At 38.1% G+C, this 22,229-nt stretch overlaps 1 protein-coding gene across 3 annotated transcripts in view; it reads left to right on the top strand.

Annotated features, from left to right (window-relative positions):
• The window catches only part of SHOC2 (SHOC2 leucine rich repeat scaffold protein), a 66,230-nt gene that overhangs the window by 29,126 nt on the left and 14,875 nt on the right, over positions 1 to 22,229 (top strand). For 2 of the 3 annotated variants that reach the window (XM_086616295.1, XM_086616296.1), the window contains exon 3: positions 14,594 to 14,731. In XM_086616295.1, coding sequence (XP_086472421.1) covers positions 14,594 to 14,731 — 138 coding nt within the window. Of the gene's footprint in view, positions 1 to 814; positions 846 to 14,593; positions 14,732 to 22,229 lie in introns of those variants that run through there. The other variant, XM_086616297.1, reaches the window with a different exon arrangement.

Genomic DNA, 22,229 nt, shown 5'->3' with positions numbered 1-22,229 from the left:
TAATGTAGGTTAATGATTTGTGAAAGCCTCTGCCTTTTATAAGTCATGAATATATTAATACATGGACTCTTAATATAAAGTGACCAAATATTGTGTGCATGGTTGATGATTCTTATGACTTTTTAATGATTTTTCCAAACATTGTTGCGAAAGTTTGAAAGATTGTGAAATGGTATAAAAGTGGCTTATTGATTTAAATAGTTTATTACAAAAAATGTGCTGGAATAGCTGTATATCAAGAACTGCTAGGTTGTTCCTAATAGTTTCTGATTCATGGAAAACATCTCTTTATCAGACTGTTCTCAAGCAATATTTGAACAATGACTGCCTCATAAAAGGCAGATTCTATCGTTTTTGTTTTTTTTTTTTTTTTTTTCTGTGTATCACCAGTTTTTAAAATGCAAGCATAGCTTCATTCCTTTAGGGGGAGGGGGGAACATAAACCTCATGCAGTTCTCTGACTTTCTTCAAGTGTGGAAAAAACCTTGTAAAAGCCCTTGTAACTCTACGGGTAATAGTTCCTGTGCCTTGTTTTTAAAAGCTGATGTGAGACGTTTTCCTGCTAACCAAGCCAACGTGTTGAGTATGTAAAGTGTTACTAAAGCTGGCCCCTGTGCCCACTAGTTTTGCAAAGCTTGGGAAATGCTCTTTTTTGGATCCCTGATAGATCTTTTTCAAACCAGCAGTGTTTGCCTCTTTCTCCTGCACCTTGATATGTAGGATACATGAGATAACATGTTCTTGATGGCAGGAACTCCTGGGCACATCTGAAACTGCTAATGGTGTTAGCAGCAATGTCCGGTACAGACGACAACTGTGCATGATAACAGGAGTGAAGAAACGTGGTGAGGCTGTCAGTTCTTGGTCCCAGTCTTTGGATCCCTGTAGCAGCTATGGGAATGGATTCTGCTATAGCCACAGAAACACTTTTTGCTAGGCAAAAATTAAATGGTTAAGGTGGTGTGTTTCCTGATGAACATGAGTTTTGAGTTGGCATGAGCATCTCGGCAATCCTGGGAATTTCCCCTGGGAGAACTAAGGAATTATTATTTTGACACTTCAGTTTAAGTCTAACAGCCTCTTAGAATTTTTTACTAATCAAAGAATCATACTTGAAACCATGGGGTTGATGTTTGAAATAAAACCCCAACATACTGTGTGTTTCTACATACATTGAAGAAATTGTGGCCAATTTAGCCGGCTGAGCTGTATTCCGCAATTGTCAGTACCTTACCTGGGTCTGTTTGTGGCTTGGTTATTAAGTGTAATCTGGCAAAGAGTCAGCTTGTGAGGTTCCACTGGGGATAGTGCTGCATGAATTTAAATTAATACTAGTGCGTGAAGGAAAAACTTCTGTTAGATGTTGCATTCCAGTTGGTGCGGCCCGTTGGAAACTTTTTGTAGGTGTGTTTGATACTGCAGACATCATTGTTGCTGCTGGAACCTCTTTGTTTCTTAACTATTTTGTTTATTGAATTCTTATGGTTAAGTTTACATTAAAGTATGTAATTTCTGTGTGTGTTTGTTCACAATAGTCTTGAAAGAGATTGTGCCTAACAGTTTCAAGAAGAAATTTGGTAGATACCTGTACGTGAAGGAATATATGTGAATTGCTTCTTTTTTTTTTTTAATTATTGTCTTGATATGGATACAGACAGTGCTCTCAGTTCTTTATCAAACCCTAGCTTGAGAACATTAACTACTTTACTTCTGTCTTTGTATCCAGCAATTAGTCGTGCCTTTATTTGTGCTTTGATAATGCCCCTGTTCCTTGTGATGGGTCAGCACCTCATTGCGGAAGGCACTTTAGAAGCACAAATGCGAGATGACTGTCACCCTTGTGATGGAAGGGAAATTGCCATGTTCAACATCTTCCTTTTTTTATTCAAAGTAAATTTCTCTGACTAGGTTGCCTGCAATTGAATCAGTTGAAAAAATAAATTAAAGGATTTCTAAGTTTAAGTGACACAAATAATTTTAACTGCTAAGATTTACAGGTGTTTGAAAACCTTCTTCCTCAAATAGTAAAAACAGACAAGATAGTTTCATTTTTGTAATTGATTTCTACTCACTGACTTTCATGTATCTTTGTTTTAGCACAAAGATGAAACGTTTCAGTTGGAAACACAGCTGAAAAATGAAACTGCTGAGAAATGTACTTCTTACTTTCCAATGGAATTTCTCCGTTTCTTTAAACACTTGTTATTTCTCTACATTTTACATGTGCATTTTAAAAAAACCTTGCCTTTTAAGTTCCAATTATTTTAATCCTTTGTATATTTATACTACAGTTCCTAAATACTATATACAAGCAAACACTCTTATATTATCAGCTTGTAAATAACAGAGAAATTTTTGTTACTGCAAAACGGGAAGTAAAATGAGGCCATTATCTTTTATAAAGCAATATCATGCGGAGCATTTCAAATTCTTTTTAAAAATACCCCATTGTTCTAGGGCCTAAGGCTCACATATCTGATGGTAAGCTAGTGTGCTTGTTCATATTTTTAAAAATTCAAAGCTTATGTAACCTGCCGACTTGTCCAGCAAGGAAGAGTCTTGCAGCATTTAGCTACAATGTGTTCATGTTGCTATGCAAAGTATCCTGTTTTTTTGGTTTTTTTTTTTAACTTTGTCTTTTAGAGGTAGATGTGCTACAAAAGTTTGCCCTGGACAAAAAAAAAATAGGTGATTAAAACCCCAGACTTCAGCTTGAGAGGTGGGATGTTGCTGCTGTTCCCTCAAAGAGCCAAGGTTGTGATGGAATTAGTTTTACCCTGGTGCGACAGACTTATGATGGCTTTCACTTGTGCTGAACACAAAATAGCAGTATAATTATAAAAGGCTTTCCAAGTTTAGGACCTTGCTGGTTTAAAATAAAGAGTAGCCTGATTTGCAAGCAATCATTCCGTTTAATTACTTTTCTAGGAATCTTCAGTCTCCAGCCTTATAAGAGAAAGTTTATTTTCCTTCTACTCTCATTAAAAGAAATTGAAATTAGGCCCTGGTGTCTAACTGCTCTGATGTTGAGATGTTTCCTCAAACACCCGGGATATCTGTGACTAGTTGGTTTTTGTGCCAGTGATGTTCCACTGTTGTTAGATGCAGTGATTTCCCTCTGATTGCTTTCCCATTGGATGTGCAGACAGCAGTCATGTCTTCTCAGAGCCATTACTCAGACCACAGTTTTTAGTCCTGGGTGACATCTCCGTTCCTTCTGTTGCCCTGCTATCCATTTTCTGTGTTGTCTGACGTTTTGAATGCTGAGCATGCTTGATTAGTTTGAATGTACTGTACCAGATGAGAGTTTACCTCTCTGTGGCGGAAGTAACTCTGTACATGCATCTGGATCGTATTGCAACTGTGTTAGGTGGTCACAAGAGCGTTTGTACAAGAAGTCTAAGACACCTGCACTCTGTGCCTTCTCTGTTCTCCTCTGCTAGAGGTCAACCCTGAGATCCCAGTAGCAATGTACTCTTTTTTACACTACTAAATTTCATACAATGTCTGTTATTTTTATCTACCTGTTTCTTCTAATGCCTGTGGCTTGCTAGAAAACCCTTGTTTTCTGACTAAGTCCTTGCTGAAGACACTGTACAAGATCGGTCATGAGGTGGGTTCTTAAGAGTCCTAGAGAGGTAACCTCCCTCCAAGCTGATATTTTACTTTCAGTCCTGTTATGTCCATAGCAAGTTGTAGTCAATTCCTTAGGTATCTTGACATCTTCTGCTAGTTGCCACCTGAGTCTCCTCATTATTTCTATGTGCTACTACATCACACATCTTCATGGAGTCTAGGTTGACTGGACTGAATAAACTAGATCTTCCATATTTTTGTAGAAAACTTAACTCTTTATGCCAAACTAATTTATTGTTTTCAAATAGTTTTCAAATTTATTGTTTTCAAGTAGTTTTCAAATCACTTTTTATTTGTCTCTCTTTTCTACTTACTTACATGCCTTTTGGTAATGTTTGCTGCAAATTCATTTGGTCTGCAGAGACTGTGAGGTCATCAGAATCTCCCCTTGTTTTTTCTCCTGTCTTTAAATTATGAATTGATAGTCACCAATTCTATGGTAGTGTTCCTTGTTTGATAGATGACATGTAGAAACTACTGGTCATGTGATTTCAAAATAAGTTTCTAGAAATGCTTATCTGGAACATCTACTGCTCGCTGTGCAAGCATACACTATTAATACTTGTTAGAAATAGGCTCTTTTTAGGGAAACCTGAAACTAACTCTAAAATGTTCCTTAAAAGCCTGAGTGAAGGTAAAATATTTAACAATGTTGTTTGCAAAACAAATAATTGATCAGATTTTAAGTGGTCCTAGAAACCGCTTTAAAACAACCCAGTGGTTAATGGTGTGAAAACCTAGAAGAGGTGAACCTACCAGCACTGAGCTGCTGCAATCTAAAGTTTGGTTCTATTCTTGGGCTTTAAACTGTCTTGAGTAGTTAAACAACACAAACTTAAATGAGGTGACTACACTGGGGAAAAAGTTACTTTGCATTTAAAACAAACGTTTTGGTGAGAAAGAGGAAGTGTGATTATCTATAGTTGGTAAACAGATGTGTGTGTTTCTGGTCTTTTTTTCCACAGAATGCAGTACCTCTCATTCCTTCACATTCAATTGCTTTATTATAAGTAGGATTATGACAATAAGATTTCCTGTTTTTTCAATATTCAGAAGGCTACTTAATTTTAAATGGTAATTTACTCAACTGAACTCACTCAGTAAACCAAAAATGAAGAAAGTATTATCATTACTTTGGAAGAAGATAGTCTTTTAGTAAGTGAATTCAGGCTCTAGGCACCTAGCAAGTCATTGCTACTTCGGACTTCTCTTAACACTTTTCCAACAATGTATGTATTCCTTCTACATTTTAATGCAATTGAAATTATTTTAATCCACTGGATAGTAAGCTGAGGTCTTTATATGCATTGTTGTATTTTCAAATATAAATAGTTTGTTTGAATAAAATCTTAAAAAATACTTAAAAATCCATTTAACTGAAAATATATTCTGAGGTTTGTTTGGGGTTTTTTATCCAATTTTTTTGCATGTTTAACTGAAAGCTCAGTTCAAGAGTAGCTGAATGAGGGAGAGTTCTTGTGAAATGGCTGTGCTGATGTGTAACAGCTTTGTGATGCTGTAAGGAGCAGTATCCACTCCCTTCCCCACAGCTTCCCAGCTGCTCTAGACCTGTTGCCTCCATGTGAGCTGCTGCTTGGTGAGCTGATTGATCTCACTAAACTAACAGAATTATATTCATAGTTTTGCTACTTTTGTTGTCTATTACTTTAATTAGTTGAATTCAATGAAGTTTCAGATAAGGCTGGAACTGGTATAGGAGGCGACGCGGGACAGCATGGACCACAACAGGGTGAGCAGAATGGCTACTTTTGCCCTCCCTGAGCTGTTAAATCAGCTTGGCTTGCTGCAGCTCACTTAGGAAACGTCACAGGTAGGATTACTCGTGTTGTACAAAAGCATGCAAAGTGCACTGGAGCGATTTGAAGAAGAACGGATTACTGTCTGCAGAGAGCCATGGAAAATCCATCAGATTATATTTTTAGAATCTCTTTTTCTCCCTTTACCCCTTCTTTCCATGTCTTGTTCCACAAAACCCTGTGTTGCTTATTGGATTCCTGGTAGCATCAGCTCAGCCCCACCTTCCTGAAGCATTTTTTTGTCATGTTTTTATGTATGGTGGTGAGAATTCGGTGGAAGTTTCTTGATAGCAAAGCTACTCTATGTTGTTCTTTGTGAGCCTAGCCTTTCTAATAAATTGCATCCTACCTAACAGTGGTGATAAATTTTCAGAATGCATCTTGCCCAGAATCCTGCTTCTGACTGTAGCCCTAAGGAAATGTCTGCATAAAACTGGGGCAAGTGTATATATGAGACTTAGCCTGACTCCTTTCTCAAATCCAGCTGTTTTCATATCAGGGATTTCATGGGTCTGGTGCAGCTTCTCTCTTTAGTAATTCTCAGTAGACTCCCCTTCCAAGGGCTTGACCATTTTTTTCCTTTAAACTCCTATAAACTTTTTGCATCCTTGGCAAGGTCTGCAAGTTTGCTTTGAACATTGTTCTTGACAGATGAACTCTAGTTCTCACATACAGAGGTGGTCAGCAGCCATCCTTATCTCTGTGCTGTTCACGATTTGTATATCGTTCCTCTAGATTTTGCTTCTGAATGCTAATGGATTGTTCGAAGTCCGTCACTTCATACATGGAGCTAGATATGGGTCCTTGGTCCCCCATATGCATTGCTTTACACTTTATATGCCTAATTTAATCTGTCATTTTGTTGCCCAGGCACTTCGTCTTGTGAAGTTTTTCTGCAGTATCTCACTCTGCCCTTGTCCTCACTATCATGAAGAATTTAGTGTCAATCAGCCGACTTCTACTGCTGCTCAGCCCTAGACTAAAAGGTCACTGTTATGCAGATGTTGAATATATATAAGCACTGAGTGCAAAAGCAGAACTTACCTGGTCACTTGGTGAACATTCTCTGGTGGCATCCATGAAACAAAACCTTAACGGAAAGATTTCCATGTGGAAGCTTTGCCAAAACAGAGTCTGGAGGGATAATTGTGGAAATGAGTTCACAAGGTGGACTCCAGCCTCATCGCCATATCTGGTAAATTGTCCAGTCCACTGATATCAAAAAGTTGAAGATTGGAATGGAAGAATGTGAATGCTTTGGTGATTCAGACAGTCAGCATGAGAAGGATGAAAACCAGAGGAACTGTCTTGGGATGAGGCCAAGCAAATGCTTAAATTTGCAGGCTGTTACTTAAGCAAGTCTTTTGCATTTCTTATATTGAGAGTTTTGTTGCATTTGTCCAAGCTGTGTTGAAGAAATTGTTTTGCACAATGAAGTTGGTAGTGTTTTCTTTGCAAAGACAAGTTTGCATCTTATACCAGTTTTGGATATTTTTGTCATCTTAGCACACATAGCTCAAATAAAAATAATATTGTCAACACAGTTGAAATTACATTTGCATAGTTTCTGCAAGTTTCTTAAGACTCCAAATATTGTGTTTTTTGTCTGTGAATGCAACTCTTATTCTGTGGAGAATCTGGTCAGGACTGTTCTACAAGGGAAATATTTTTAGATTGTAATTCAGGGAATCTGCCTACACCAGACTTGGAATGTCTCTGAGACTCTTTTCTGTTCTTCCCTTCCCCCATCTACCCAATATTTAGATCATTTGTGGTTTCTTCAGTACTTGAAACTCTTTTTCATAACACTTGCACCTGTTTGGTTTTCAGAAGCTTAGACAGCAAACCAGATGTGTGCAGCTGCATTACTTCACGTATACCCACTCCATGCTGAATATAGTGCTCTCTTATTAAATGACTTGGTAGTTGCAAAGCTTTTCAGTGATGCTGTGAATTTCATTTCCCCTTTTTTTTAGCAGACCTGACAATATAGAGAAATATTTATTTACATTATTTGTATCTAAGAACCCCTTCTTCTGTTTCAGCACTTTGAAGAAAGCCAAGTTGTGTTTCTGGGCTTAGTTGGCATGCTAATGTCTGCGAACACAGTGGCTGAGAATATTTTTGTATTTTTGTATCCTAATGTGATAAAGGCATGAAGTTGTGAACAGAAGTGAAATAAATATAGGCGTTGATATATGTGTGCTGCTCCTTAGAAGTCAGAAAAAACAACTGCTTGTTTGATCCCGTTCTGTTTGCTTTCTTGAGCTCCAGGAAGGGTGAAGAACTTAATTTTGGCTACCTTCAGCTTTGGTATCTGGGTTCTGATTCCTGTGATAGCTCTTGAGGGGATGCAGTTTTGTCTTGTCAGCTAGTCGAATTCCTCCTGATTACATTCTCTTTAGACTGGCTTTAGGATAATGATTCGATAGTCCTGCCTTTTTTTGATCTACTTGCAGAGCTTATTGGGATGATGCCCCAAGTGTAATTCCAGTAAATACTGACAGCTTGTTAGAAGTCCAGCTTTTTTTTTTTTTTTAAGTATCAATGCTGCAGTTATTTTAACTGTTTGAATACTTTCATAAGTGCTGAACAGAGGGAAATAATCACTTCCCTCAGGCTGCCCTTGCTAATTTATTATTTGAGAGCGAGCACACTTGTTCCACACTGAAAATAGACAGGATCCAAGATGTGACCCCAGGTTCAGCTTCACCAGGACCCTCCTGGTCCTTCCCCACAGAGCTATTTCCTCACTGGCTGATGTGAGGCTGTCCTGCTTTACGGGGTTATTTATTTACGGGGTTATTCTGTGCTAGGTACGAGCCTCACCTTTGTCTCGGCAGTTCACGAGGTTCCTCTTGGTTTATTCTACTGCCCATCTCGAATCCTGCCTTGAGCCCTTGTTAATACCGTTTCTTCTGCATGTTTCACATGTTTAAAATGTTGTTTGAACACGTTTTTAATTTCATTTATATTTGCTACTTTCAGTTATAAACAATTAATAAAAAGTGTTTTGCTGTTGTGTCTTGTTGAAGCTTGTTTTGGACCAGATTTTTAGTCTTCCTTTTCAGTTGAGCTTAGCTGCTTTGTTTTTGAGTGGTTCCCATAACTAGATCCTGTTGCATATTTTGCAAATTCTAAAATATTTTACTGTGCTTATTACTTATATGAATATTTTAACTTTGGTATATAAGTGACTTGTGACCGTATTAAAATTGCATTCTTTCTACTATTCTGTGTAAGTTATAGTTGTGCAGTAATAATTCAAAATAACTCTGACAGCTTAAACTGTTCCTATGGGCAGTTGGTAACAGACAGTAAAAAATTCAGGCTGTCTGTTACAGTTATGGTCTCAAATCTCATAGAGAGGGAAAAGATTCTGAAACTGTAAAATTGTTTTTAATTATTTTTCTATAATCAGGACACTTATCCCGAAGAGTTTTATAGACAGACTAAAAATTCTTTTGCTTTTTTCTTCCTTCCCAGCAGAGAACCTAGTAAGAGATGAATAACCACCAAAGTTATGCTGATTTTGGATAATTATTCTTTACAAATTAGCTTGCAACTTGTGTTCTGACACACCAGCCTGAAGTCCCACTTAATATTTGCATTTTCTTCTTCCTTGTACTTTCCATTACAGTCTTGATCCTCTTGCTGTGTCATCTGGCCCAGAATTTATCATGTTGTGAAGGATTTCACAATTTTCAATCTACTTAAGCATGGGCAGGCACGGACTTAATCCGGTGGAAAACAGACTATATTACAAATTGTGTTTGCCATCCAAGAGTGGTGTCCACTGAGTGAATTAGTGGTAGGAGACACTAAAGCCTCTTTGCTATTGAGCTATACTCTCTCCCTATATGACTGATAATTTCTGTGTACTTTTATATTTTTTTTTAATGAAGCAGCATTTTGTTTTTTAAATGGCCAACAAGAATTTTCAGAGTTATGTAAGTCAGGGCATGTAACTTGGTCCTCTTGTCATAACAGGCTTCAAGGTTGGCCACGAAATAGGACTACAGTTCTGTCTCGTTATGCAGAAAATATTAATAATTTCATAATCCTGGGGTTTCTCAGCAGGTATATTTAGCTTTGTCATACTACAACGTTTAATCTTTGTGCATATGAGAACAGCACTGAGGTGATTGCTCACTCCACCTTTTTTAAGGACTGTTGAGATGTACTCTTAGCTGTATTTTTAACAATATTTTTAACCGGAAGGTGGTTGGGAGTCTTCACAAAATATGTTATCTGAAAATGCATGTGAATTATCTGAAATTTTTATCTTGTAGAACTTTTTAAAATATGTGTTTTTAAAAACTGCATAACAGGGTGTAACTGTTTTGTGAAGGTTATTTATAGAGAAACTGCTTTATGTATTTCATATGGGCATTACTTGTACTTCAAAATCTTTTATTGTCAAGCGAGCTAGTACATGCAGTTTCTGTCCGCTTTCTTGGCAGATTTTGAGCTTCAATTGTTTTTTTTCCTTTGCAATTACAGTGCAATATAGTCTTTAGGACAAAAAAAAGGGGCGTGGGGAAACGAGGGGGAAAAAAAAAAAGAGAACCCAACCAAAGCCTAGCACCATCCTAGTTTATTTTCTAATTGTCCTAAGGAAGCATCTCCCTTCAATGCAATTGCAAGTAGTCCGTAGAGAATCCTTTACTCGCTACTGTGATCTTAAGATTTGTCTTTTTTGGCCATTAATTGTGGTGAGAAGAGTTAGTTTGTTTTACCTGTGATTAACAGCTCCCTAAAGTAGTGCTTCCCTTAATCCAGTGATTTTGGGTGTTCAAAGAGTCCTTTGGTGAAGTAATGCTGGAGTTGTCCACGTGGTGAGCGGGAAAGGGTTTTTCTTTAGTAAACTGCTTTCTGGGTTAAGACTGATTTTTAACCTGCAACATATTTCTAGCTGGCGTATTTCTGTTAAATTGATTAAGATACAAACGTATTTCAGCAAAGTTTATGTAGTACATCAGAAAAGAGCAAATGTTGTTTTCTTTTAATGTGAATAAGGTCATGAGCTCCTCTCTCATTAGGCTTTTTTCTTTTTGTACCTGAGAGAATCTTTCTTTTAGGAAAACTTTCTTTTTGATTTTGGCATATGCTTCTTACCTGACCAAGCAACAATGGCAGGTTTCAGTTGTATCTTGGTGAAATTTATTTTCACCATTTCTTTGAGAAATGTTTCCTTCAGTTCAGTTGCCACTGTTCAGACAATAAAAAGGACACTTTCCATCACTGAAACAAGCTGGCTTTACATCGGCTCCTAGGAAGAGCATTGTGCAGATGGCCTTCATTTTGGCCTGTTTGTTCTTGCAGATCATTATTTGTTGTATTGATTGTTTATGCCATGTGTTTACCCTGGCATAATTTTTGAAAGAGCTGCTGTTGTGCAGCAGTGCAGTGCACAGTGCGTCCATTCACCGGGTAAATCGCCGCCGTCCATCAGCCGGTGGAAGAGCTGCCCCTGTTCGCTGCTGGCCCAGCAGCAGCATGCTCTCCATGCCCTGAGTGGTTCTGGTCCCACATACTGGGATGTTTTCTGTAGCGTTGGTCATGTTAACTGCAGTGTTACTGGTACTCAGACCTCCACCCACACAGAACAGAGAGCCTCTCCCCCAGGAAAACAGTTAGAAATGAAGTTTAAGGAGAAGACAGAGCAGATGGTGCTGATCAAGCACAGGGCATGGTGATCATTGGTTTGTGGAGGACTGGACACTTATTTCCTTATCCCTCTATTTTCCCACACTCGTCCTTCCCAACCTGGAATACTGCATTCAGCTCCGGAGTCCCCAACACAAGAAGAACATGGAGCTGCTGGAGCAGGTCCAGAGGAGGGCTACGAAGATGATCCGAGGGCTGGAGCACCTCTGCTATGAAGACAGGCTGAGAGAGTTGGGACTGTTCAGCCTGGAGAAGGGAAGGCTCTGGGGTGATCTTATTGCAGCCTTCCAGTACTTAAAGGGGGCCTACAGGAAAGCTGGAGAGGGACTTTTTACAAGGGCATGGAGTGATAGGACAAGGGGTAATGGCTTTAAACTGAAAGAGGCGAGATTTAGATTAGATATAAGAAATTTTTCACTCAGAGGGTGGTGAGGCATTGGTACAGGTTGCCCAGAGAAGTTGTAGGTGCCCCATCCCTGGAAGTGTTTGAGGCCAGGTTGGATGAGGCTTTGAGAAACCTGGTGGAGGGTTTCCCTGCCCGTGGCAGGGGGGTTGGAACTAGATGATCTTTGAGATCCCTTCCAACCCAAACCGTTCTATGATTCTATGATTTCTCCCTTTCTGCTTCACAGCTCTTACCATGCCGAATTGTTGTTCATTGCACCGCATGGTAGGTGTTCAAGACCCATATGCAGTAACAGCCCTCAGTTGGCAAGGTGCTCTGGAGAGACTTTCCATTTCCTCACCGTGATGGGTCTCACACTGGCCACGGGGCTGACGGCTCTCCTGGGACAGCCCACTGAATATTTGGGTTTTCCCACTCACTGTGGGTCCTCTGTGTGCCTTTGTATGTGGAAATGAGCCTCTACCACATCACCTAAACGTTTTTCACCTTGTTGAGAGATGTGTATCATATGTAAGAATTTTTTCCTTATGTCATGAAGGACAATAGGAGAAATACACCTCGGATGCTTTTTGTTGACTTGCACACTCTCTGTGTTGTGTCTTAGCAATCTAAGTTAAAGTATTGAGAGAATTTCAGTGCCAACAGCATTTCACCTGCCCTATCCTTCTACCCTTAAAAGAAAAAAGGACATTTTGGTGAGATGCTGTCAAACCATAAGCATTATTCCATTCCAAGTGCAAGATTCCCTACTGAGCAATGCGAATGAAAAGCTGAATATTATAATTTCTCTTGAAATCTGCTTTTCTTAAGTCACTGTACTTCATGATGGGGCTTTAACTTTCACTTGATTTCTTCTCTAAAGTCTAAAATTTGTTGGGCAGTCCTTAATCTATTTTAATGCCAAAAAAATTTATTAAATGTTTACCAGTGTCATTTTCAAAAATAACATCTGCATCTTTAATATAATAATATAAAGTATGGCTATCCAAATTAAACCAAAGTGTTAGCTTGCCCTTAATTGGCTAAATAAACATGGTCATCTCTTTTTTTCTTTTTTTCCCTGCCCAGAATTAGCTAGTGAGATGTTTGTTTCAAACACGTAGCTTGCTGTTGTCAAAGTTTGCAGCAGGTGCAAAAATGAAGTGCAGCAAATGTTGCTGTGAAAACCCAAGTCTTTCTTCGACTTCAGCAGATGTAGAGTGGGAAGAGTCAAGTAAATGAGAAATCAGTGTGATGAAATGAAATTTATGCCACATTTCAAATTTGACATCATTGGTTTAGGCCTGAAGTGAAAACAAATGAAAACAGCAACCGTGAAGTGAAAACTACTGCCCCGACGTGCCTGAACGTTCTTGAGTTATCTTATTAAAGATTTGTGGGGTCCTTTGTTTGTTTGTTTGAAGGGAAGGATTTTGAAGTCTTCCTCAAGCTTTTCTTTCTCCCAATGCTTTCTACACTTTGCCCACTTGTTTTCATGAATAACAAGATGACGCTCCTACCACAGAACATTAGCTCTTACTCAGTTTTTCTTAAATTTGCTTTCTTCTGCATATTAATGGCATTGAAACGTGTGGTTTATGCAGTGCTGGATACAGCTTGCTTGGCTATTGACTCTGGTTGCCTGGAATACACTTAAATGCTGACTTAAGAGAGGGGGCACACATGTAGTGATGGAAGAGCTGCTCAGGCACTGCCTTTACATTTCCGTCTGCCTAGTTGCTAGAAAAACATGTCAATTTGGGTTAATAAATGCAGGAAATAAGATCAGTTATGCTAACAATCTAAGAAAAACAGAATAATGAAACTGGGTTGGCTTTTCTTTTTCCTGACCTTTCACAACTGTTTCATGATATGTAGTAAGTATTGTGGCTACGTGACACTTGCAACTTAATACATAGTCTGAATTCATAAATATTTTATGATTTATTAAATCACCATTTGTGATTATCTACTGATCTAATAGGTAGACAGTCTACACGTCAGAACTTGCCCAAGCTAGTCCTGCAAGCCTGTGGGAAAACCCTCATTGTGTCAAAGATACAACCCTGAAGCTTAAAAATAGACATTTGCTTCTCAAATGGAATTTGCTACTCTTCCAAATTTGTTACTCACTGAGTCATGCTCAAATACAGTGACTTCATCTTTACTGGATAGAGTTGAAGCTGTTCAAATAATTTGCATTAATTTTGACTCCATCATATGCAAAAAATGTGCCTGAATACAGGTGTATACATTCACACACTTTTTAAAAAAGCCCAACAATCTCTTGCTCAGAACACAGTATGTTTGTCACAAAAATAAGTGAAACTACTGTACATAGAGAGTTGTGCTTAGCTGTACTTTTAAATTAATTTGTAAATGTCAGGAATGAAGCAGTTCTTTCAGTGTAAAGTAGCTCTAAACTCTGAACAAGTCCAATCTTTTTTAAGGCTTAACAGACAAGCGTTTTATTTCAAACTTTTATTTGTTATAGCTCTGCTTGCATATATAAAATATAATAATCTGTGTAAATAGATTTACAGTTTAAGTATCATATGTTGCCTTTTTTGTGATGACTAAAAACGATTAAAAATAGCACTCAGGACTTTGGATTTTCTAGGTTGTCAGCCAAACAATTTTGATGTCTCTTAATTATTGATTTTGTGCCTGAAAGTAATTAATGGTATAAAACCAGATCTCAATTTCTCGAAATTCAATACAATCCACTTACTCCATGATGTTTTAAACTTCAGGCCAGCCTGAAACAAGTGTGAGGTAGAGGTTTTGTACTGGTATGCCACAGCTTGAACTGTCAGAAGAAAATCAATAAATAAATGAAAATTTCTTCAGAGAATCTATAAAAGTGTTATCTGAATTTTTCAAAATTGTTCATCAGGTTTTAGATTTGACTGATGAAATTATGATCCTGTAATGCCTTATTTTATATGTATAACTTTATGGTAGCAATAGCTTTTTTTATGATTATCCCCAAATCTGTCTGATCCTATTAATCTCTGTCAGGAAGTAATTGTCTAGATCTGTACATTAAAGAACTTGATTTTTTGGTTTTCTTATGTGCTTTTAGGTGAGTTGTGTAACCTCATAACGCTGGATGTAGCGCACAATCAGCTCGAACACCTTCCAGAAGAGATTGGAAGCTGCACGCAGATCACCAACCTTGACTTGCAGCACAATGAGCTCTTGGACCTGCCAGAAACCATAGGTATGTGAGGAGGCTGGAGAAGAGAAAATAAATCACTATTTCAAAATGTTCAGTAAGAGGAACAAAGTAAGAGTGAGTAGTTGGTTGGTCACTGTGGAATGACTGGTGTTCAGCTCAAGACAGCTTCACGCTTCAGATGAATAGCAAGTGTGTGTGTTACCTTAAATGTAGTTTCTAGCTTTCTGAATTACGTTATTAAATCTAACTGTGCTGCAGAGTGCAGCATTGTCTAAGAATGAGTGTTATACGGAAAAAAAAATCCATCACTTATAACTCTGATTTAAGGTGTTCTGTGGTTATGAATAAATATCTACAGCTTGTCTGTCCATTCTGTAATGAAACTGAGCATATAAAAGAATAACAGACTAAAAGACGTAGTTGAAGTGGAATACTTGGCAGATTCTTTGGCTAAAGGGAAACAGAGCTGAAAAGATAAACGTTTTAAATGAATTCTGTGTATTTTATGCTTTTCCATAGAACAACTAAAAAAACCTTGCAAGGTCAAAGTCCATGTTCTAATGCCATAAAATACAGAGGATTTGCAGCTTGGATTGGGAGTAAGACTGAAATAAATACTGTCCTGATCGGTTTCAGAATCTCATATAGGATGAAACAACAAAATATGACTTTTCCTAGTTAATTAAATCAGTTTTAAACAGATGGCAGAGAAAGATGCATGCTGTGGTTTAAAAAGACTAAATCAAGGCCATTATGATTTTAAGCTCTAATTTGTCACCAGAATATACTCAGAAGAATGAATGTTATCACTTAAACAATATTTATTTTGAACATTTTCTTAATATACTTTAACTTATAGTAAAGTGAATGAGCAGAAGAGTGAGGAACCACTTAACAGCACTCCAGCTTTTCTTCTAGCAGCAAATTGTTGAGTGTAGAGCTACTGTGGCTTTTTGTTTAGAAAGTTTGACCTGAACAGGGTTTACACTGATGAAATATCCACTGGAGCTAAACTTCCTTCCTGGATTGATGATATTTTTAAACGCTGGAGATGTTGTTCCACCTGGAATTTGCATCTAACTTACACAATTCATAAACACGGCCTTTATTTTTGTAGCTATTTTGTAAATCTTACTGAAAGTTGTTTTAAATAAAATTTATACGTAGTGGACGTGTCATATTTAGGAAGTGAGTTCTCTGGATAAACTGCTCATTATGGCAAATGTTCTCTAAGCAAGTGTGAGATTTCTATTATAGTTAGGTCTTATAGACCACTCTTGTTGATTCTTGTGTAGAATAGTGATACAATTTACTGAGTTGTTTAGTGACTGGCAGTCACTGAGCTTCTCAGAGAACCACAAAAATCTCCTTTATGTGTTGCAGGCCTGTGCTTACAGGGAAAAGTCTTTGGGTAGGAGCGGCTCAAAGTTACGTAGGCAGTTAAGTCATTTGTGACAGATAGTAAATTGCTGACTGTGCAATCAAGACAGTTTGGACTCATCTGTTTCTTCAGAAAGTTATTGTAAGTTTAGGTGGTTTGTATTGAGTCAGGCTCATACCTGGCTGAACTGCATTTCTGCCTATTTGTTTTGTTTTTCCATTGCATTGTCTTCATAGTGTGTTGAAGTTACTTATTTTTAAATGTATATAGCTGTCTCTTTACGTGCTTATCTGAGCTGAATATCAATGCTGTACAGCTCAACAAACCACCGAAGACAGATGACTAGTTGTTAAGAGACAGCAGTGTGCTGTTGTGTCTTTAAACTTACACTGGCTCAGTTTTTGCTCCGCTGGAAAATACCTGTTGTTTGTATTGACCATTGTGTAGTAGCTGAGCATTTCTGTTTAGAGCAGAAACTTAAGATTAAAAGGTATTTATGCCACATATAGTTCACAAACAGCCGCAATTGAATACTGAAGGGAAAAAATTTCAACTTCTGCCTAAATGATAATGATCAGCCTACATTTATGTATGTTCCAGAAAAGGCAGCCGTAGCCAGTTCAGCAACATTGGCTTTATTTCTTAGTCATTGCAGTTTTGGTTCGACATTAAAGCAAGTTGTGGCTTGATTTTTAGATTACAGTTTGCTTTGTGGTTAGGATTGTTCAGTAAGAGACTTTGAGTACTGTGAAAAACCCAGCGAGTAAATGGCGCGTGGCTGCCTGGCGTGCGTCACTCGGCGCGGCTGCGGGACGGCCGTGCCAGCCTCTCCATCTCTCGCTCCAGTTTCTGCCTCTTCCATACTCGTGGATATCTGACCAGTGTTTGGCACAACTGACTTTTCTTGGAACGTTTACACACTGCCAGATTTCAGTACGGTTAATATATAAATGCTGTTAATGTTTCCCCAGTTCAGTCAAACCGGGGTGGGGGTCGCAGGCCGGGTACAAAAGAACCAAGCACATTTGCTCATTATAAATATTTAATGAGCTATGAGCCGGTGAGCCTCCTATTAGTGAACAGACTTTCCATTACTGCCGGGTCTGTCCTCTCCTCCCCTGACACCCTTTTGATGCAGGCCTGGGGTTTTTTTTTGAGAGAGGGATGTTTTTGTCAAGCTGCTTTGAAAAACAAACAGCCCCCTTCCTTTTCTATTTCTTCCTCCCCTCCAAAAGGACCACTTCCCTCCTTTCCCCACTCAAAATTCTTGCAAAATGCTTCTTAAATTGACTGCTGGACTACCTAACCAACTTTTGATTTTACTACGGAAAGATTTCTGGACCTGCCAATAAAAAAAAAAAAGAGAAAAGGCTTGTTTTCTAACTAACAGCCCTGTCCTGAAACGTGGTGGAGCTGTGAGGAAGGGATGTTAGAGGGTGACATGCAGGGGAGTGGCAGGGAAGGGATTATGCATCAGCAATGATTACAGAGGTAGCCGAGCCAATATACCCACTCTGTAAAAATACAAAGTTTTGTTTCAACTGACACTTTATAAGCACGCTTTCGTGCAGTAACAAATGTTGATTTTAGATATTAGTTGTCAGGAAGTGACCTAATGTCTTGCTTTACAGATATTGGCTTAATACATTCATATCTGTATTTCTGTTGATTGAAAATTGTAAAGTACTTTGTATATTAGATCACTTCCTGTAAGTAAAATGAGCTTTGTGGAACAGCTTAGCACGTTCCAACAGTCTCAAGTCTAGAATCAAAATCATAGTGGAATCTTAGCTGCTTAGTGTTTTAATGGCAGGTTTTCCCCTCGCCCCCATGAGTTTGGTTTGTTGTTGGGTTTTTTTTGTTTGATTGTTTTTTTTTTTTTGAGGAGCAGCGAGATGTGGAAATTGTGATCTACTTTTATTTACACAATGTCTTATCTCTGTATACTTAGCTGGCACACTAATATATCCAAAAGAGATATAAAAGAAGGTGAAGAACATACCATTTATATTAAAATTAATAACTGGACTTTTGAGACAGAGAGAAAGCAAATTTGGGGTGGAGTAAAGTGTTTCTTTTCATTACAAGCAAGCTTAGAAAATTTTGTACTGCGAATACCACATTGTGATTGTGAGTATTCCCTCTTTGAACTTTTAATTTTAACATTCTGTACAAATATGTTCACGATTTCGTATTTAAAAGCACAGAAACATTTATTTGAGAAACAAATTCAACAGAAACAGAATTACAGCTTTTAAAAAAATCAGATTCTTAATCTGTTTTGTAATTTTCTAGTTTTGTGTGTTTACATGTGCAGTTTGATTATAGTCTAATGTGCCATATCCATGGACATTTAAGGCAACAGACATTTCAATAAGAAAAAGAATAGTCAGTTGTAAATGTTCCAAAATGATTCTTTAAAAGCACAAAAAATTCCATCACTGGACACACTTTCCAGTGTCTGACGTGGCACTGTTCCTAAAAGATGGTGAACAAAATGCGAGGCATATTCAAAGCCCTGCGCTGCACTCCTGCCCTTCGCTGCAACACATCAGCTCAGAAACTGAAATCACAACTCTTCTGAGAGCAAATATTATGTAGAGTCGCTTTGCCGTTTTTTCTGATGGAAATTGTGCTACAAACTAGGCTTCTAACCTGTTTAGCCCCAGCATACCTCTGAGAGCACTGCCGTGCTTGTAAAACATATGGTTGATAAAACATGAAGCATTGTGACCGGAACCGGGCGTATGCAATTGGTACAGCTCAGGTTATACAAAATGTGCTTGAGAGCTTTCAGTCCCTAGAAGTTCTAGTAAAGATATTTCTGTAGAAAAGTTGAACTACTTTAAAATGATATTTTAAGTTTCACAGGCTTAGGAAAAACTGGAGAAGTCTTATTTTGAAATGTCTGACGAAGGCACTGGTCCTGGTGAGACCCAGCAGAGCACCTGCAGCTCCCGCGGTGCTCAGGGAGGGACTGATGGGTTTGACGTTACTAATTACTTGCCATTCTGATGGAGCAAAGTGCCAAAGCTTCTGCTCCAGCTTTGATGGTAATATTCTTAAAATCTAAGCACATGACCTAATGCTTTGGTCTGTGAGCAATCAGTACTTCGCAGGATCAAGCCCGTTTCCATCGGCTCCCACTGGGAGATCTGATCAGCGTTCAGTGCTCTGTCTAAGGTTTTGTTCTTGGACTGTACTATTAATGAAACATTTTTAATTAGATTCTGCTAGTTTTGGGCAATCACAGTAAGCTCAACCTTTTCTTTATCTGGTAGAAAGCAGTTGCTCCCCCTCTTTTATTCTCATTTTTGGACTATTATAAGCCTTTGCTAGTTCTCATGGTGGTCTCATAAAGGGACTGAAGCTTCTGGTTCTTGTTGGCTTCAATTCTAGACTTAGTAAATACAAAGCAGTGAAACTGGCTAAAAAATAGTGAGTGGCAGGAGAGGGTAAGTGGGAAGTGACAGCTCACTGCCTCCCTCCTGGCGGAGCGGGAGCGATGAAGCAAAGCTGTGAGGTGTCGACCTCAAAACCAGTGAAAAGCAGACCCTACTGCATGTGAGAGGTAGAGAACGCTTGGGTGTCGGTGTTGGCACAGGTTGCTGTAGATGCTGAAAGCTCACAGGGCAATGTGACAATTATGCAGAAGAAAAATGTATCAGTTGTTGCTAAATTCAGGAAGTCGCTGAGCCACGCGCTGTTGAATCTTCCCCCAGCTCTTGGGGAAGTTTCAGGGTGTGCTTTCTCTTTTCTCAGGTTCTTCTCTTGGTATCTGCTGTTAGGGATCTTTTTCTGGAGAGAAAATACTAGGTGGATCTCTGGTCCGAGCACAATAATTCTCACATTCCTTAATTAGCTAAAATTATAAATGTTTATTCATGTGTTATACATTTGATATGTTTATATAGTGGGGCAGACTTAAAAAATTAAACACATCTATCACTTAGGAAAGGTTAATGTTTTTTTTTTTCTGCTTTGCCAGTTAGGTATAAACTGTTCTTACAATGTGATTTACATTTGTATTAATGTTTAATTTCACAGAAAGGTTTTAAATAGTCAATTGAAAAGGAAAATAAGACTACCAATGAAAAACCAAATGAAATAAATTTCAGTTGCTTTGTACTATTGTGTGAAGTATGAATTGAGTAAAATACAACACTTTCTTTGATAGCCCAAAACAAGTCCCAGCTGTTGCTTTTGACTCTTGCAAGATGAAGTGTTTTTGTATTTTTTGTATCATTTTCAGCTTATTATAACTTCCCTTTTCTGTTTTAATAAATAAATCTCCAATATAAGCCTGATATAGTTAAATACATATGTACTGCTTTTCTTTAAAAGTTTAGGCTAACTTCTACTGGCTTATTAATTCTGAGTTTATTGATTTGATTTGTATTTATGAATTTTTTTTTAATATATTTTGGTTGGATATTGTTCCTCATAAGACTAAAATGGGGACGGTTTATTTTAGTTAATGTATGTACCATCACACAGTAATTAAATGCAGAGACCAATATGTACAGCTAGATTATAACTGCACTCAGTATGTTCAGAATGGTTTGTATACTGGAGAAAGAAAAAGTCCATAATCTTATTTTCTTTATGTAAGAAGCAGGTATGAGGGAAGAATGATTCAAAGGAACACGTGGGAATCGAGATGAGCATGTTTATTAGTTACATACATTTTGATAAACTCATGTTGAATGAAGTTGAATTTTCATAGCTTAAACCGTTTCAGAAACATGTCACTAAGAGTTTGTGCTCTCTAGCCTTATGCAGGTGTCGTGTGGTGTGCATGTCATAAGTTGAGTGACAGAGGCTCAAGCATTTGCCAGCATCTTTCACATATTTGCAGTCAACAGTGATTATGGTCTTGGATCAGAGTTGTCAAATAAATAACTGCTGACATGGTCACACTTCAGGCTTAATCTTGAAATAATGAGGGAAAACCTGTCTTGGGTTGATACTGTTAGACTGAAAATAGAGAGAAATCTCTTTTACTGTCTTCAAATGGCATTTAAACCAGTAAGGGTGGTAGAGATCAATTTTAAATTTATGTTAAATAGCTTTCTAATAGACAACATTTTTCAGGAGGATTCCTAGACTCTGTGTAAGGCAGTTAATCCACTTTGGTTTGATCAGGACAAAGAATGATGGACCCTGCTGACCTTGTAGCTTGTGAGTTTGAATCTGCCTCCTACACTGGCCTGATATATCAGGAGGCATTGGTGACTGGAAAGAAAAAACTAAAACATGCTAGAAATCACTTTACAGTTAAACCAGTAAAGTCCAGGGTTCGTAAGTCAAGCTTTGTGTTGTGTTCAACTATACCTTTATATTTGGAAGAGCATAGTTACATTTCATGCTTTGGCTTTGCTAGTTGGTAGCAGTGGTCCAGAGAGATTCTCTTCTCTTCTACAGTTTTCCTGAGTGGTTGCCCTCCCACTCCCGTCACCTTTTTCTCCCCATGCCCAATTTTCCTAAACCATCGGCCTTTAGCCAGAGCATATTAAATGTTAGGGATGTTCCAGCCTTGCAGGTGGTAGAAAGGATTTGACCTCTCTTGGATGATTCATTGGTGGGGCGAATTTATATTCATACAAATCTGTAGGCTTTGGTTTAGGAAGGAGCTGCTCCCAGATCAGATGGATAATGACTATGGAATTTTGTTCTGTTGGTTGTCTCTAGCTTGTCTAGTCTCTCCTGTACAGCTTTCAACTCTTTTAAGGCCCTTAGGTCCCACCTGCTCTGTAACATACTTACTGAACCTCTTTTGGCTTTTTCTTCCATATTATCATCTTTGTTATGCTGACTGCAAGATTAATGCAATGTGGTGTATTAAACTTAATTCATGTATGTATTTTTTTAAACTTCTTGATTAATTTTGGATGTACCTCTTGCTTTCCATTTGTTAAAAATGCCTCTTTGCATACAAAAGGTACCACATGTCAATTTACCTTAGAAGGAGATCTCTTAATGAATCAAGTGAACTGTACTCTATGAAATGTTATGTAAAAAGTGTTCTTTAAAATGTGGCTACTCATTGTGTGCAAAGTTTAGGCAAATCAACATCTAAGAATATTTATAGATGTTAGACCATCAGGAATACTTATAGTGCCATGTTGTTTGTAGCACGTTCTTGCAATTATCTATTGC

Source organism: Tauraco erythrolophus, chromosome 9, assembly GCF_009769465.1.
Source record: "Tauraco erythrolophus isolate bTauEry1 chromosome 9, bTauEry1.pri, whole genome shotgun sequence".
Lineage (NCBI taxonomy): Eukaryota > Metazoa > Chordata > Aves > Musophagiformes > Musophagidae > Tauraco > Tauraco erythrolophus.
The sequence above is the reverse complement of the archived record's forward strand: the minus strand, read 5'-3'. Positions and strand labels throughout refer to the sequence as shown.